This window comes from Mesitornis unicolor, unplaced genomic scaffold (genome assembly GCF_000695765.1).
Source record: "Mesitornis unicolor isolate BGI_N332 unplaced genomic scaffold, ASM69576v1 scaffold40867, whole genome shotgun sequence".
NCBI classification, from domain to species: domain Eukaryota; kingdom Metazoa; phylum Chordata; class Aves; order Mesitornithiformes; family Mesitornithidae; genus Mesitornis; species Mesitornis unicolor.
Window position 1 is genome coordinate 7,933 of NW_010195115.1, and position 12,940 is coordinate 20,872.

The 12,940-nt window shown below is 36.6% G+C and overlaps 1 protein-coding gene across 1 annotated transcript; it reads left to right on the forward strand.

The window, feature by feature from the left end:
* Nucleotides 1-437: 437 nt before the first annotated feature.
* Nucleotides 438-11,600, forward strand: LSM14A (LSM14A, SCD6 homolog A (S. cerevisiae); the record flags this gene model as incomplete). The annotated part of the gene is made up of 9 exons (XM_010188014.1): nt 438-601; nt 1,990-2,122; nt 2,876-2,998; nt 4,799-4,975; nt 5,290-5,352; nt 6,107-6,286; nt 7,789-7,960; nt 8,834-9,062; nt 10,935-11,600. Coding segments are annotated over 9 exons (1,265 nt in total), but the record flags the coding sequence as incomplete, so codon positions are not given.
* Between the last annotated feature and the right edge of the window lie 1,340 nt (nt 11,601-12,940).

Here is a 12,940-nt window from a genome sequence, read left to right on the forward strand (position 1 = left end):
GTAACAATTTTTTTCCTGATTTAAAAGTGCAGAATATGAAGTGTGTAATCTGATACAATCCTTGATTCATAGGACTGACTTAGAAGCCTTTGTTGGTGTTTTTGTTGCTATAATGTCCAGAAAGTGTTAACTTTAGCAAAAAGCTGCTTTGCTGCTTCCCCTTCTCCTCACAAAACAATCAAAATATTCAACAAGTGATGTATCAGTAACAAGTAGAAGAGGTGTTTCTGGTTGATTTTCAACTGAAATTTGTAAAATCAAATTACTTTTTTGTCTGAGCAGTTGACAATGGCAAAGAATATGCTGCCTGTTTAATATCTTTTTTTCCTTAAAAAAATTGTATTCTTTTAATTTAAAACCTTTGGTCTCTGCAGTATATTTAAAACCTTTTTGTTGAATGTGGGGTGTTTTTATTTTTTTTCTCCCCAATTTGGCAGTTCGCTCCTTTGGTACAGAAGATAGACCAACTGATAGACCTATACCACCTCGTGATGAAGTCTTTGAGTATATTATATTCCGTGGCAGTGACATTAAAGACCTAACTGTTTGTGAGCCACCAAAGCCTCAGTGTTCTTTGCCACAGGACCCTGCTATTGTTCAGGTAAGTCAAAACATAGATGTTTGCTGCTGAAGATATAACCTGGTAGCTTTAAGTGCTCTCTAGCCGAGAGCACTGTTTAAAAATTAAAATGGTTGTTGCTGTAAAGTTCACAACCCAAGGTAAAGAAAAAAAAAGACTTTCTTCTTTTGAATCCTGTCTTTAACTGCGAAAATCAAGATTGAAATCTAACTCTAGCACAATGCACTGAATACCAAAAGCTGTCCATCTTTCAAAAACAACTCATGGTTTTTGGTAGACTTGTACGCCTTTTTTGAAAGGTACTTGGCTTTGTAGGGCACGTATGCAAGACTTCTTGGAAAGATCAGACTTGGTATAAGTCAGATGGATGCTGAAACCTCCCCAAATCATCAGTGATTTTTTTTTTTCCCTGTTTGGTTTGCTTTCTTTGGGATTTTTATGTTCAACTTCTTTGCTGTTACTCTAAAAGTATTTCATCTAACTATGTGTTTTTTTTAAAGGCTTCATACTAAATGACAGGGAATACTTGGTTGCTGAAGAGAAAGCAACTTCCAAACTGAAGCTTTGAGGGTTAATTAATCTGCTATTTCATAGTAAATGGACTGACAGAGATAGTTGTCTTTGATCTCTGAAACTTGTTGGCTTATTGGTTGTGCTTGTGGAGTGTCTTAAAATCATCCCTGAGAGAAAGGTGGAAATTTTTGTTTCAAGTGGAACTTGATAATTCTGTAAGTGTTGACATTTCTAATGTTTAACTATTCCTTAAGATAAAATTTTTGATACTTACTCATAAAGTATCTTTGCAGTCCTATGAAGTCTTTTGCTAAATTTAGTGCAACTCCTTCTGTCAATGGTAGTTGAGAGCTGTGAAATTGCAGTACTGCTAACCCAAATAATAGTAATAACCTCACCCTCCTTCAGGATGTTTGGGTCTTTCATTGTTCATGTGGTTTTTGAAACTTTGGGGAAAACATTTTCCAAGTTTGCCAACAAACTCTTATATGTGTCTTTGACAGTGTCCAGTATCTGAGGTTCTGGGGAAAAGATTGCAAAATTTTATGGTACTCTTTTCACAAGTTTGTGCGATTGGAAGGGTAAAAGTGCTTTCTAAACTGTATATACACTTGTGAAAATGTTTTCTGCTAACTGTTGTCTGTTTAGAGTTATCATGTAGAGTAATGTGTGTAATTCACTATTTTTGTGCTGTCTTTGCTTGTATGTTAAAGTGGTTACATTCTTGATATTAAAAGAAACAACTTTGAATGTTAAGGTCTTTTATATGGATCAGCCACAGTGGTGTTAGGGTAAGTTTAACAAATAGTTCTAGAGTTTATGCATTTCTTGCCTTGCAGAACTATTTCCTGCTTTTTGTGTAAACGTTAATTTTTGCAAGTGTGTTTTGTTTTTAGTCTTCACTAGGATCTTCGACTACATCTTCATTCCAGTCTGTGGGGTCCTATGGTCCTTTTGGCAGAATGCCTGCATACAGTCAGTTTAGTCCAAGCCCGCTGGTGGGGCAGCAGTTCGGTGCTGTGGGAGTTGGTATGTTCATTTTTATTACCTGGTGTTTTCCTGTAAGTGAAGTTGCATGTGTGTATAGACAGGAATCAGTGCTTATAATTCCATCAATGTCTTATCCTAAGGGCACATCCGAAGTCCTTGATCTATACGAGTCCCCCAGTTTAGCTCAAAAGTAGAGAGTTTTTCATAGCTCAAATCAAAGCAATTATAATTGAGAACTAAACACCGTATCTCAGAGGGACGAGTGAGGAAAGGTTGCTGTATTCATGAATTCATTCTTTTTCGTATATATTTATGACATTCGTTGTGTATTCATTTTATTTCATGAGTAGTAGAGGCAGCTTCTCCACAAAAGCCCCATAGCTGCGCTGTGGACATCTGGTATCCTAGGTTGCCTAGGTGGTGTGTGCTTTAACCAAGAGTTTGGATTATTCAGCAGTCCATGTGCCAGCACAGTCCTCCAGCTAATCATGAGATCTTAGCTTGGCATGAAGTACATGCTTGAACTCTTTGTGAGCTGCATGGGTTAGTTGCTCACTTATACTGCAGATGCCCTCTGAGCCTCACCAACCAACCTTCATTCCTCCCTTGAAGTTTTTTATTTCACATTTTAGTTTTTCCACATAGGAACTTACATTCTTCTGTTATGTGACAGTGTTACTCCTGGTACTGAAAATGTTAGCCATGCAAAAGGAAAGCTGTAGAAGTGGCTATAACTTGATATCAATTAGTAAGTCTAAACCAGGTTTTACAACGACACTTTTTCTTTCAAAGCAGGAGGTTCTTTAACATCTTTTGGAACAGACTCTTCAGCCAGTGGTAACATGTCCCAAAGCACTGCAGTTGGTTCTGCATTTACAACAGATGCAAGATCACTAAAAACACAGATGTCTCAAGGTAAATCGTTTTTTAATAACTCTTTGATCTTTTTTGACCAATCATGTCCTTGTGATTTAGGTGGTTGCCAGAAATGCTAAAGGAACAACTATATTTTGTCCTCAGAACAGTTGATATTAAAACCAGAAAGTACTGAGAGTCTTTGCTCTTTAAATGTGTTTTCTTACATCTTGGTGTGCTGCATAGGTAACTGTTAGCAACATGTTTCTTGTTATCTTTAAAGCATCTCTATTGAGGAGTAGGACTTATTTTAGTTGAATAATGTTAGCAAATAGGTGCATATGGCAATTAAATATCTAGTTTTATTAATAGCATGGCAAAACTCAAGGTGCTTCATGCTGATTGAATTGTGAAGTCCTTCAGCCTACAAAATCCTTAATGGTGTTTTTTTGTTAATTTATATTTATATAAGTAATATTAACAGCAGACCTGATTGCCTGTAGTGATAGTGACATGAAAGTTAAGGCAGCTTAATAGTAATAGAAATTGTGTGGGTCGTTTGTGTAATACTGGAAAAAGATAGTAGAAGCAAAAAGGAAATTTTTTATGCTTTTTAGAGTGGCAAAGAAAAAAGAAATTAAATGTTGAGCACCTTCACTCTCACTTTGCATGCAAATGTGTTAAGTTTGCTCCTCAAAATCCAAAAGGCATTATTTCCTGCTCTTCCACTCTTCATTGCTGCAAGTAAAATTCTGTGCTAATATATATTCCTAATGCTATTTTAATTTTATGTAGTTGTGTTAAAAGGCAAAACACTTATAGCAAACAGGGTTTTTCCTAAATCGTAGTTGAGATTTTTATACCAATTAAGATTGCTTTCTAGGATTAGTTGAGTGGATTACCAAAAGTAGATTCTACTTTGTTGCATTAATTGAAGGGGAAAAAAGTTGGCTTCTCTGTTGAAAGAGTAGCTGGGTTTCTGTAGGTGATCTTAAAGCCTGTATGGTTCTTGGACTTAATGTGACACATACTCTGGATGAATAGACATTCTGCTACAGAATTTCCTGTGAGGCACTAACAAGGTTTTTTCTGTGAGTTTTATTTTTTAAATATTTGTCATCTTTGTGGATCTAAGTGTGTGGTTTGTTTTGGGTTTTATTTATTTGTTTGTTGGGGTTTTTTTCTTCTTTTGTTTAGCCTTTTTATAGGATACAATGTTATCCTTTTATTCTACTTACTGGGACTTGAGTTGTGTTCTAATTTCGTAGTAGATTTACTGTAGATTACTCTGTGGTGTCATAAACTTGTCTGACCGGATCAAATATCTCCATTCTAAACATGTTTCTGGCTCCAGTCTCTCATGCTGCAAATTGAAATGCATGAACTGCACTTTGTGGGAGAGCTTTCTTAGCTTCTTCATCTGCATTCTGCCTGGTACTGGCTATCACTGTTCATTTATTTCATGGTGATCATACAACAGAGCATGCTAGATGAAATGAAATTTCAGTATCATGACTGTATCTCTGCCTTTGGGAGCAGTCACTTTCCACTTGGCTTTCCAGGGAGGCAGAAAGGGTATTTTTACCTCCAATCAATTAAAAAATTTCATTCCACAGCTAAATGCACATCATGGATAGGTTGGTAGGGATTAATTGTCCTACCCATTTTTTTCTTTTAGACTGGGGGAAGGGAAAATTGTAAATACCTTTCAGTCTGGATTAGTGGATCTGGTGCAGAAATATTTATTTCTTCTTTGGACACAGCTATCTGGAGTGGTGTAAGGCAGATTGGTTGAGACCAGTAACTCAAATCTGTGGATGAGAAATAATTCTTTGGGTTTTGGTTTTATTTTCTTGCCAGGTCGTTCAAGCCCTCAGATAGATCATTTGAGAAGGAGCCCCACCATGGAACAAGCAGTACAAACAGCTTCAGCCCACTTGCCTACACCTGCACCAGTTGGGAAGAGGAGTCCTGTACCAGCCAGACCTTTGGTGTCTGCTAGCCAAAAATTGTTAGAGAATCAAGAGCACAGACGAGGTAACTTTGGATGATTTTCATGAGACTTATTTTCTTCCATACATATACGAAGTGCCCTTTTTAAGGGTAACATGTAGGAATTTTCCTGCTGTCTATTATTAGTAGACTGGCCAGCAGAGACTTGGATTATATTTATTTCTTTTTAAAGTCAAGTATATATTCTAATTTTTTTTTTCTTTTTATGAAGTTAAACTTGTCGTTTATTTTTATAGGTTTGGATTTTTTTTGAAATCTGGACTATATAACTGTATACAGAAGTATGATCAAAAATATCTAGTTGGATAAACAAACCATTTTTTTATTTCCAACTTTAGCTGAAGCACACAAGGTTTCAAGATCAGAAAATGAACTCAGAAATGAAAACAAACGACAAATTGGTAAATCTTGTTTTGAGAAATAGCTATCATTTTCAGACTTAAGTTTTTTAAAAGTCTGCTATAATACAGCATTGTGTATAGTTTGCAAAGTGCTAGGACTTTGTTTATCAAGTCCAGAAATCTTACAGTTCAGATTATGGTCATAAAGAATTTGTGTTTAGAATGCTTTCATGTAATTGTTTCTAGTGAGTAGCAATAACTTTACATTGAGTCTGGATAATATGAGCACAAAAGTTCAACATTAGAGAAAATCTCTTCTGGTTGCTCTGTATTTAGCAATTTGAATAAAAATGCAGAACCAAGCAGTATTCATGGCTTTATAAACACAATAGCCTAAAATAAAACCTGTTACCTTTCTATGAAAATACTTGACTGAAAAGTCACTAACGTTTTTCTTTTCTTTAGAAAGATATCTACAAAATATCTACAAGATATCTAGAAAATGACTTCTAGAAAGTCTTTTAGTACCCACGTTTAGTACTATTATGCTTTTTGTGTCACTGCCATAATTATTGTGAGTTTACAAATTACAAGCTGCTCTGACAGGACTTCTAACTACAGAAGTGGAGGAAGAGGATGCATGAAGTCCCAACCTGTTACCCCAGGAATTAAAAAAAAAACAACCCAACCAAACAAAAAGAAACCCAACAACCAAAATAACCTCACTCCAAAAAAGACCCCACTACTACTCCCACTACCTTCGAAGAAAAAAACAACCCACACAACAATACCAAGCAGAATTTCTCTTTTTCAGTCCCAGGTGGACCTTCAGCACGGAGAGGCCGTGGAGGTCACAGAGGAGGCCGAGGAAGATTTGGTATTAGGAGGGATGGTCCAATGAAGTTTGAGAAGGACTTTGACTTTGAAAGTGCAAATGCACAATTCAACAAGGAGGAAATCGATAGAGAATTTCACAATAAACTTAAACTAAAGGGTAAACCAATTTTTGCTTTAGATGTGAGCATGGAAAAACTGTGTCTTAGTGTTTTAATGCTACCTTGGAAAACAAAATTTAAAAGGTGTATCTTAACAAAGTCTTGTGTGCGATCATTAAAAAAAAAAGAAATCGATGAATAAATAAACTGGCATCATCTGTTTAATTTAATACTAGACTTTTAACTAGCAAATACCATAAATCATGTTCTAACAAGTCTGTTGGTTAAAAATGCAGATGACTGGAGCATAAGTCCCAATAATGTGAGTTTTACTTTTGAGTTCTGTCAAAGATGCACGAAAAGAAAACTCATGTTTTATGTTTTCAGTTATTAATATCCCAAAAGCTATCACAGAAACATGACTTTTGGATCAGAACTGTACTAGAGAATTTATGTGACAGTTTCAGTTTAAAGCATTCAGTAGCATTTGTTTGCTTTTACTCTTTTCCAAAGAAACACAGGAGTAGTTCAGACCCATACTGTCAGCACTTTTGTTTTGTTTACTCTCAGGCTTCTGTTTTAATTACCTCATTCTCTTGTGATCAGCCACCTGTTCGTTACACTGCTGCTACTATTTTTGGACAAAAATGTTACAGGTTAAAGTAGGGGGTTCCCTATTGCAGTAAATGATTGGCTAAAAGCTGGGAAACAAAAGGCAGGAATAAATGGTCAGATTTCATTGTAGTGAAAAAACACCATTAGAGTCCCATAGGATTTGTTCTCTGGTGCTTGCCTCTCTTTCTGGATCATTTTTAAACGAGTTGACAGTTTGCTGTTAACACTTTTTTTTTTTCTCGGAATAATAAGGCGGAAATGGAAAGCTTAACCATAAAGAATTATAGAAATACTTTATGAGACAGTGATAATTTGTGTGTGTGTTGTGGAAAGGTTGAGCTGGTTATCTGAAGTTTATGCACAGCGTCATGAGATTTAAGCTGTAAGCATTTAGGAATGAGACTTAAATATCATCATAACTATTTCTGTTGATCCATCAGCTTCATTTTTGGTTCCAGTAGAAGAGTAAGTTGAACTTCAGGCATTATTAGAAATAAATAGACTATAAAGTCAGTTCATGGGATAACATTTTGAATGCTGTCCCAGTGTCTCAAAGGAAGTAACAGCAAAGTGAGAAGACAGAAGAGTAATAGGGATGAGGAAGAACACGGAATGGCTTTTATATGAGGAATGGCTGAGTGAGGCTTTTAAGTCTGGAAAGGAAGTAGCTTGGAAGTTATAAAATAGATGACTATTGAATCTACTCTATCACAGGTTTTTTGTTAATTAAACACACCGAACATAGAAGATATCAAACCTCCAGACAGCAACAGCAAAACTTCCAAGTTTGTGTCAGATTACTTGACTTCCACATTAAATTTTGAAAGCCTTTTTGTATTTTTGAGCATTCAGTACTGTTTTTGTCTGTCTGTCTGGGAATAAGTTAACAGTGCTGTTTTGTTTAGTATGATGCTCTGGAAAGCTTCTGTTTACTTTTATTTTCCAGAAGATAAACTCGAGAAACCCGAGAAGCCTGTAAATGGAGAAGACAAAGGTGACTCAGGTGTTGATACCCAAAATAGCGAAGGGAATGCGGATGAGGAGGATCCACTTGGGCCCAACTGCTACTATGACAAAACCAAATCCTTCTTTGATAACATCTCCTGTGATGACAATAGGTACTGCCTGTACAGGGAGCCTTGTTAGTCTACTTAATGCATGTTTACATCATGAGCTAGTGTGAGCACTTCTCATTACAATCAAGTCTGAATCAAAAGTGAGTAAAGATTATGCCCACATGAAGCGGGCAAAAATAAAACACGAATATGAAGCACAAAATTTATTTGTGGTCAAGTGCAATATATCAATAGGAAGACAACTTTAAATGTTGTTTTAGAACCATGCTTCTAGAACCAAGTGTATGTACTCCAGAACTTCCTTTTCAGATTTAGTAAAGTGCTTTTTTTTGTTTTGTTTCTAAATTACCACTTCAGTTAAATCAATTATGACTGTGCTTTAGTAATTTAGATTGCATGACTGTCTTGTCCAGTATTGTTTTTTTAATGGGAAGATAGCGTTTCAGGAAAATCAGTGCTTATCTTGTTGTTGCCTTTTGATGAGACAAGATTATGTAGGTTGCTGATCTGTTTTGAATTAAGGGCATTGTTTTATTGTACTGACAGCTAGATAAAATAATAGCTGTAACTGCAAACTCTTATTTTCCCTTTCTTGTTTTTAATTGTGGACAGCTTTTATTTATTCATTCATTTTTATATATGTTGCTATGTGCAGAGGATATAGGCTGTGTCCTACATGGGAAACACTTACAGTGTTATTAATATGTAATTAATGATACTGTAACATCCCTTTTCATTGAGTTAAATGAGTTGTGGCAGACATCTAGATTCTTGCAGAAGAGATAACTTGGAGATTTGCAATGTGATTACTGTATCATTTTTCTTGTAATGGGCTTTCTGACAATTCTGTCTGGGCAGGCAGTCTTCCTTCTGAAGTATGTTTTATAACAGTCCTTGTTCCTTTTCTTGTGGCAGAGAACGGCGACCCACCTGGGCTGAGGAAAGAAGATTAAATGCTGAGACCTTCGGAATACCACTGCGTCCCAACCGTGGCCGTGGAGGGTACAGAGGCAGAGGGGGAATTGGCTTCCGAGGTGGAAGAGGACGAGGAGCTGGAAGAGGTGGCTTCACTGCCCCCCGAGGGTTTCGTGGTGGATTCAGAGGAGGTCGTGGAGGCAGGGAGTTTGCTGATTTTGAATATAGGGTAAAATATATTTAATCTTACTATGATCTGATTCACTGCTCTTGAAACTAGTGGTAAAAAATACCTCCTGCTTTTAGATTTGATACTGAGCTAGAATTTCTTGAATAGTATTTTGCAGGTACTCTTAGCTGCTTAATTGAAAGTCTGTTAATGCTGAATTTGTAGTTAAATAATTATACTGTCAACAGTAACCAAAACTAAAAGCTGCCTTTCTTCAAATGCCCTGTATGTTTGTTCTATACCTGGAAGGAGGGGAGGAGGAGAAGAGTAAAATAATGCAGATTTTAATACTAATCTTAGAAATGTGATTTGCAAGCCTTTTTCTAAGCAATATTGTAAAATGTAAAGATTGAGAGGGAGTAACTTAACTCCCTTCTACTGTGCAACAGACTTTTTAATGTTCTTTGTAAATGGTTTGGCACAGAGCCTATGGACTTATAAGAGCCTGTATAACCCCTGAAATAGAGTAATTGAAGTTAGTGAAGCATAGCAGTGACCTTTTGCAAAAAGGAAGATTTGAGTTCTGTAAGGTGCTATTACATGCTTCTTTTTAAATACAACTTTACATGGTTACATCCAGTAACTGGGGGGGAAGCTAAGGCAGGATTGACTTTTTTCAGCCATTCCGCAAAAAAGACCTGTGGAAGAGAAGGCATAAAAACTTCAAAAGAAAGGATCCCTGTCCATCCCATAGAGAAAGTGTTTTTAAAAAATTAAAATTACTGCTACTTCATTTTTAGTTAAGTGTGAATGAAGCTTAAAGCTTCTTTAACGGTTATGCAGAAGCCACCATGTAAATCTGCTAACTGAAGTAGCCTGATGTACAAACGTGCTTTCATCTTAGCGTTAGCATAGAAATGGTAATTTGTTCTGCAAGAGCTACGATGGCTAAAAAGCAGACTCTTAATTTACAATATAGTTATGCAGTTTGTTGCTTTAGCCACATTAATAAGACATCCGTTTCTGTTTCCTGTTGAAGATCTTAACTCTTCTTCCTACCAGCCATTCAGAGGAAGGACAAGGGTAGTTGTCAGCCCCAGCTAGTAAAGGGATGCATTCTGTGCTAGTGATACCTGAGCTGCACCTTCTTTTTCTTAGAAACAATCTAAATTATCCTTTTTATGATACTCATTGATCGTACTGACTATGTAATCAGCTCAGTTGCTTGCAGAAATTAATTTCAGCGCAAGCCATTTTTCTTGGCGTGTAGATTCAACTTGAATGTTAGCGTGTTAAGGAACAGAGGCAGTACTGGCATACTGTTTAGAACCAGTAACAGATATAATTAACCAGGTTGGTGTAAGTAAAGGGAGGCTTTTATAATTCTGATTGAGACAGATGAACAACTGGTAATTTACTGCATGAACAGTTAGAGTTTTGCAATACAAGAAACTTTTTCTGGTTGAAGATTTCTTCAATTTAAAAAAAAAAAGTGGAAATGGGAGCCTTTTTTCATCACAGAAGGTTTCTGACTGTCCGTCAGATGTACCTTCATTAGGTTGCAGTAATTAGTCCTGTGATTTAAAGGACAAGTCTTTGATAGCTGAACATGAATTGAAATTAGGAATTGAAGATCAAAGCTTTGAATTTCTGAATGAAGGAACTTCACAGCATGCCAGGTAAGCAGGAGCTGGCGTAAAGACCAAGGACTTGTGCCATGCAGCTGGTCAAGGTGACGCGCTGCTCTGGTGTGTGCCAGGCTGGGTGTTTTGACCAGACACTAACCTGATCATGCAGAGAGGTCTCGTTTCTCATTGCAGAAGATGAGAAGTGGCCATTACAGAGCATCTTTTCCCTGTGCTGTTGCTCAGATGAATTTGTGAGTTTTGTTTTGCAAAATTAATTGTAATGTTGTGCTGTTGTTCCCTCTAGAAAGACAACAAAGTTGCTGCATAGTCTACAAGACAGCTGAAACAGAGTGAGCGTCTCGACCTTCTTGATCCAGAGAATTAGTTTCAGTCTCTGCAAAGAATGAAGTTAATTTGCTGTATACTTGTCACCAGCACTGGGATTTAACTATTTAATTTCAAAGGGGTGTAATGCAGTTGCTTTTGAAAAATGGTCATCTTTGAAAACAGTGAGCATTAAATATATTTGAGACAGAAGGATAAGTAATTTCTTATGTATAGTTAATTATAAAGCAGTACTTCGATGGAGTTTAAGTATTTTTTCATCACTGAAAGGATTTTTCTTATTACTAAACTATTTGATAATTGCTTCAAGTTGTAAGGACAATTGTATGCAGAAGGCCGTCGATACTGTGAGTGTTTTGATCCACTGAAGGTTGTTTTTTGGAAATCCTGTAATATCCCTTTTGAGATAGTTGTACTTTTATCAACTAGGGTGCTGGACAGTAGAAAACTTGCTTTGTCAGTCAGATATGTACACACAGTAAATACTGTTTCTTAGGCAAAGGAAACTTTTTATATAGTTGTAAAATTCCATTATATCCCATTGCCAAAGAAACATTACAAAGTTTGTATAGCTGTATAAAAAGCAACTAATTTTTTAAAGAATAAACATTTTTAAGTCTGCAAACATACTGTGTTATTGCAAAAGCTGATATGCTGAAGAACACTGAATTAGTTGGGTTTTTTTCTTTAGCAGCTTTTCAGGCTTATATGTTTGATTTTATATTTGGACTATACTGAAGATTTGAAAATGTTCTTCCATTACACGAAACTGGATACGCTTTTCACTTCTCTTGCAAGAATTTGATTTTGTAGTTTCTGGCATATCACAGGATTTGACCAAATTAAGGAGATATTTTCAAATAAAGAGAAAAGGAATTTTCGTATGTCAAAATTTGCAAGTAATTTTACTTAGTGATAAATATTAACTTTTTTTAATAATGGACCAGGCTCATGAGGTAGTGATTCTCCTGGAATGCCTGGGACAGAAGTATGTCTCCATTCGTCAACTCTTGAAATGTTAACTTTGTTGTAATACCTGTAGGCATAAGCAATTTAAGGAATTCTTAGTGTTTGAAGTTGTTTGCATTTTGATAGACCATAGCTTGGAGACATTACGACTCTGGTTCTGAGACCGTGAATTCACAAATGACACAGTATGGACTTTCTGCTGATTCTGAGTGACTTGTTACAGCTCTTTGATGCGCTGAAATAGAAACCTGGTCATTTGTGTCTGTATATGTGTATGAAGGCCATAGGAATAAAGGGATCCAAAGATTAAAACATTTTGATCTAATTTGCTGATTATTTTTTTTTACTTTATCTTCAAAATGTTCAGTGGTGATAAAGATGTGGAGAACTGCACTGTTGGAAAATTGGAATATTTAAAAGTGGTTGATAGAATCTTAATTTTATAACTTTTGTATAGCACTACAAGGAAGTATTTTGTAATTGGTTTCCTTATTAAGGTCAAGTATTTGGCAATCGTAGAAGTTAGATAATATTGTTTAGTAATGTTTTTTGCATGTTAACAACACTGCCTTTTGGGATCCACAAGTCATGACTCTGAGCAACTCTTGAGGTTTTTGACCGCAGAGGCAAGTGCTGTGCTGTCGCAATAACGCTGTATGCTGTACCAGGTGTCCCAGGCTTATTTAAACACGATGAATTGTAAATACCAGCGCCACATGCTGTGCGGGTGTGAATGTCCGTCTTCCCCCGGCGCGTTGGTTATGCGGTGGGGTGCTCCGTGCCCAGGAAGCAGCAGCGTGGCGTGTACCTTCGGTGTACCTTGCTCCACAACGTGAGGGTTGCTTTTTTTTTTATTTTAAGCCAGAATAAACTGTTCAATAAAATCAGTCTTTCGGAAGTTGTTTCTTGTGCGTCACGGCACGGTGCTGGGACGGGAGAAGAGTGGCTCAGCCCGGTGCCGTTTTCCAGCCCCGTCCTTGCCGTATCCCGCCGGTT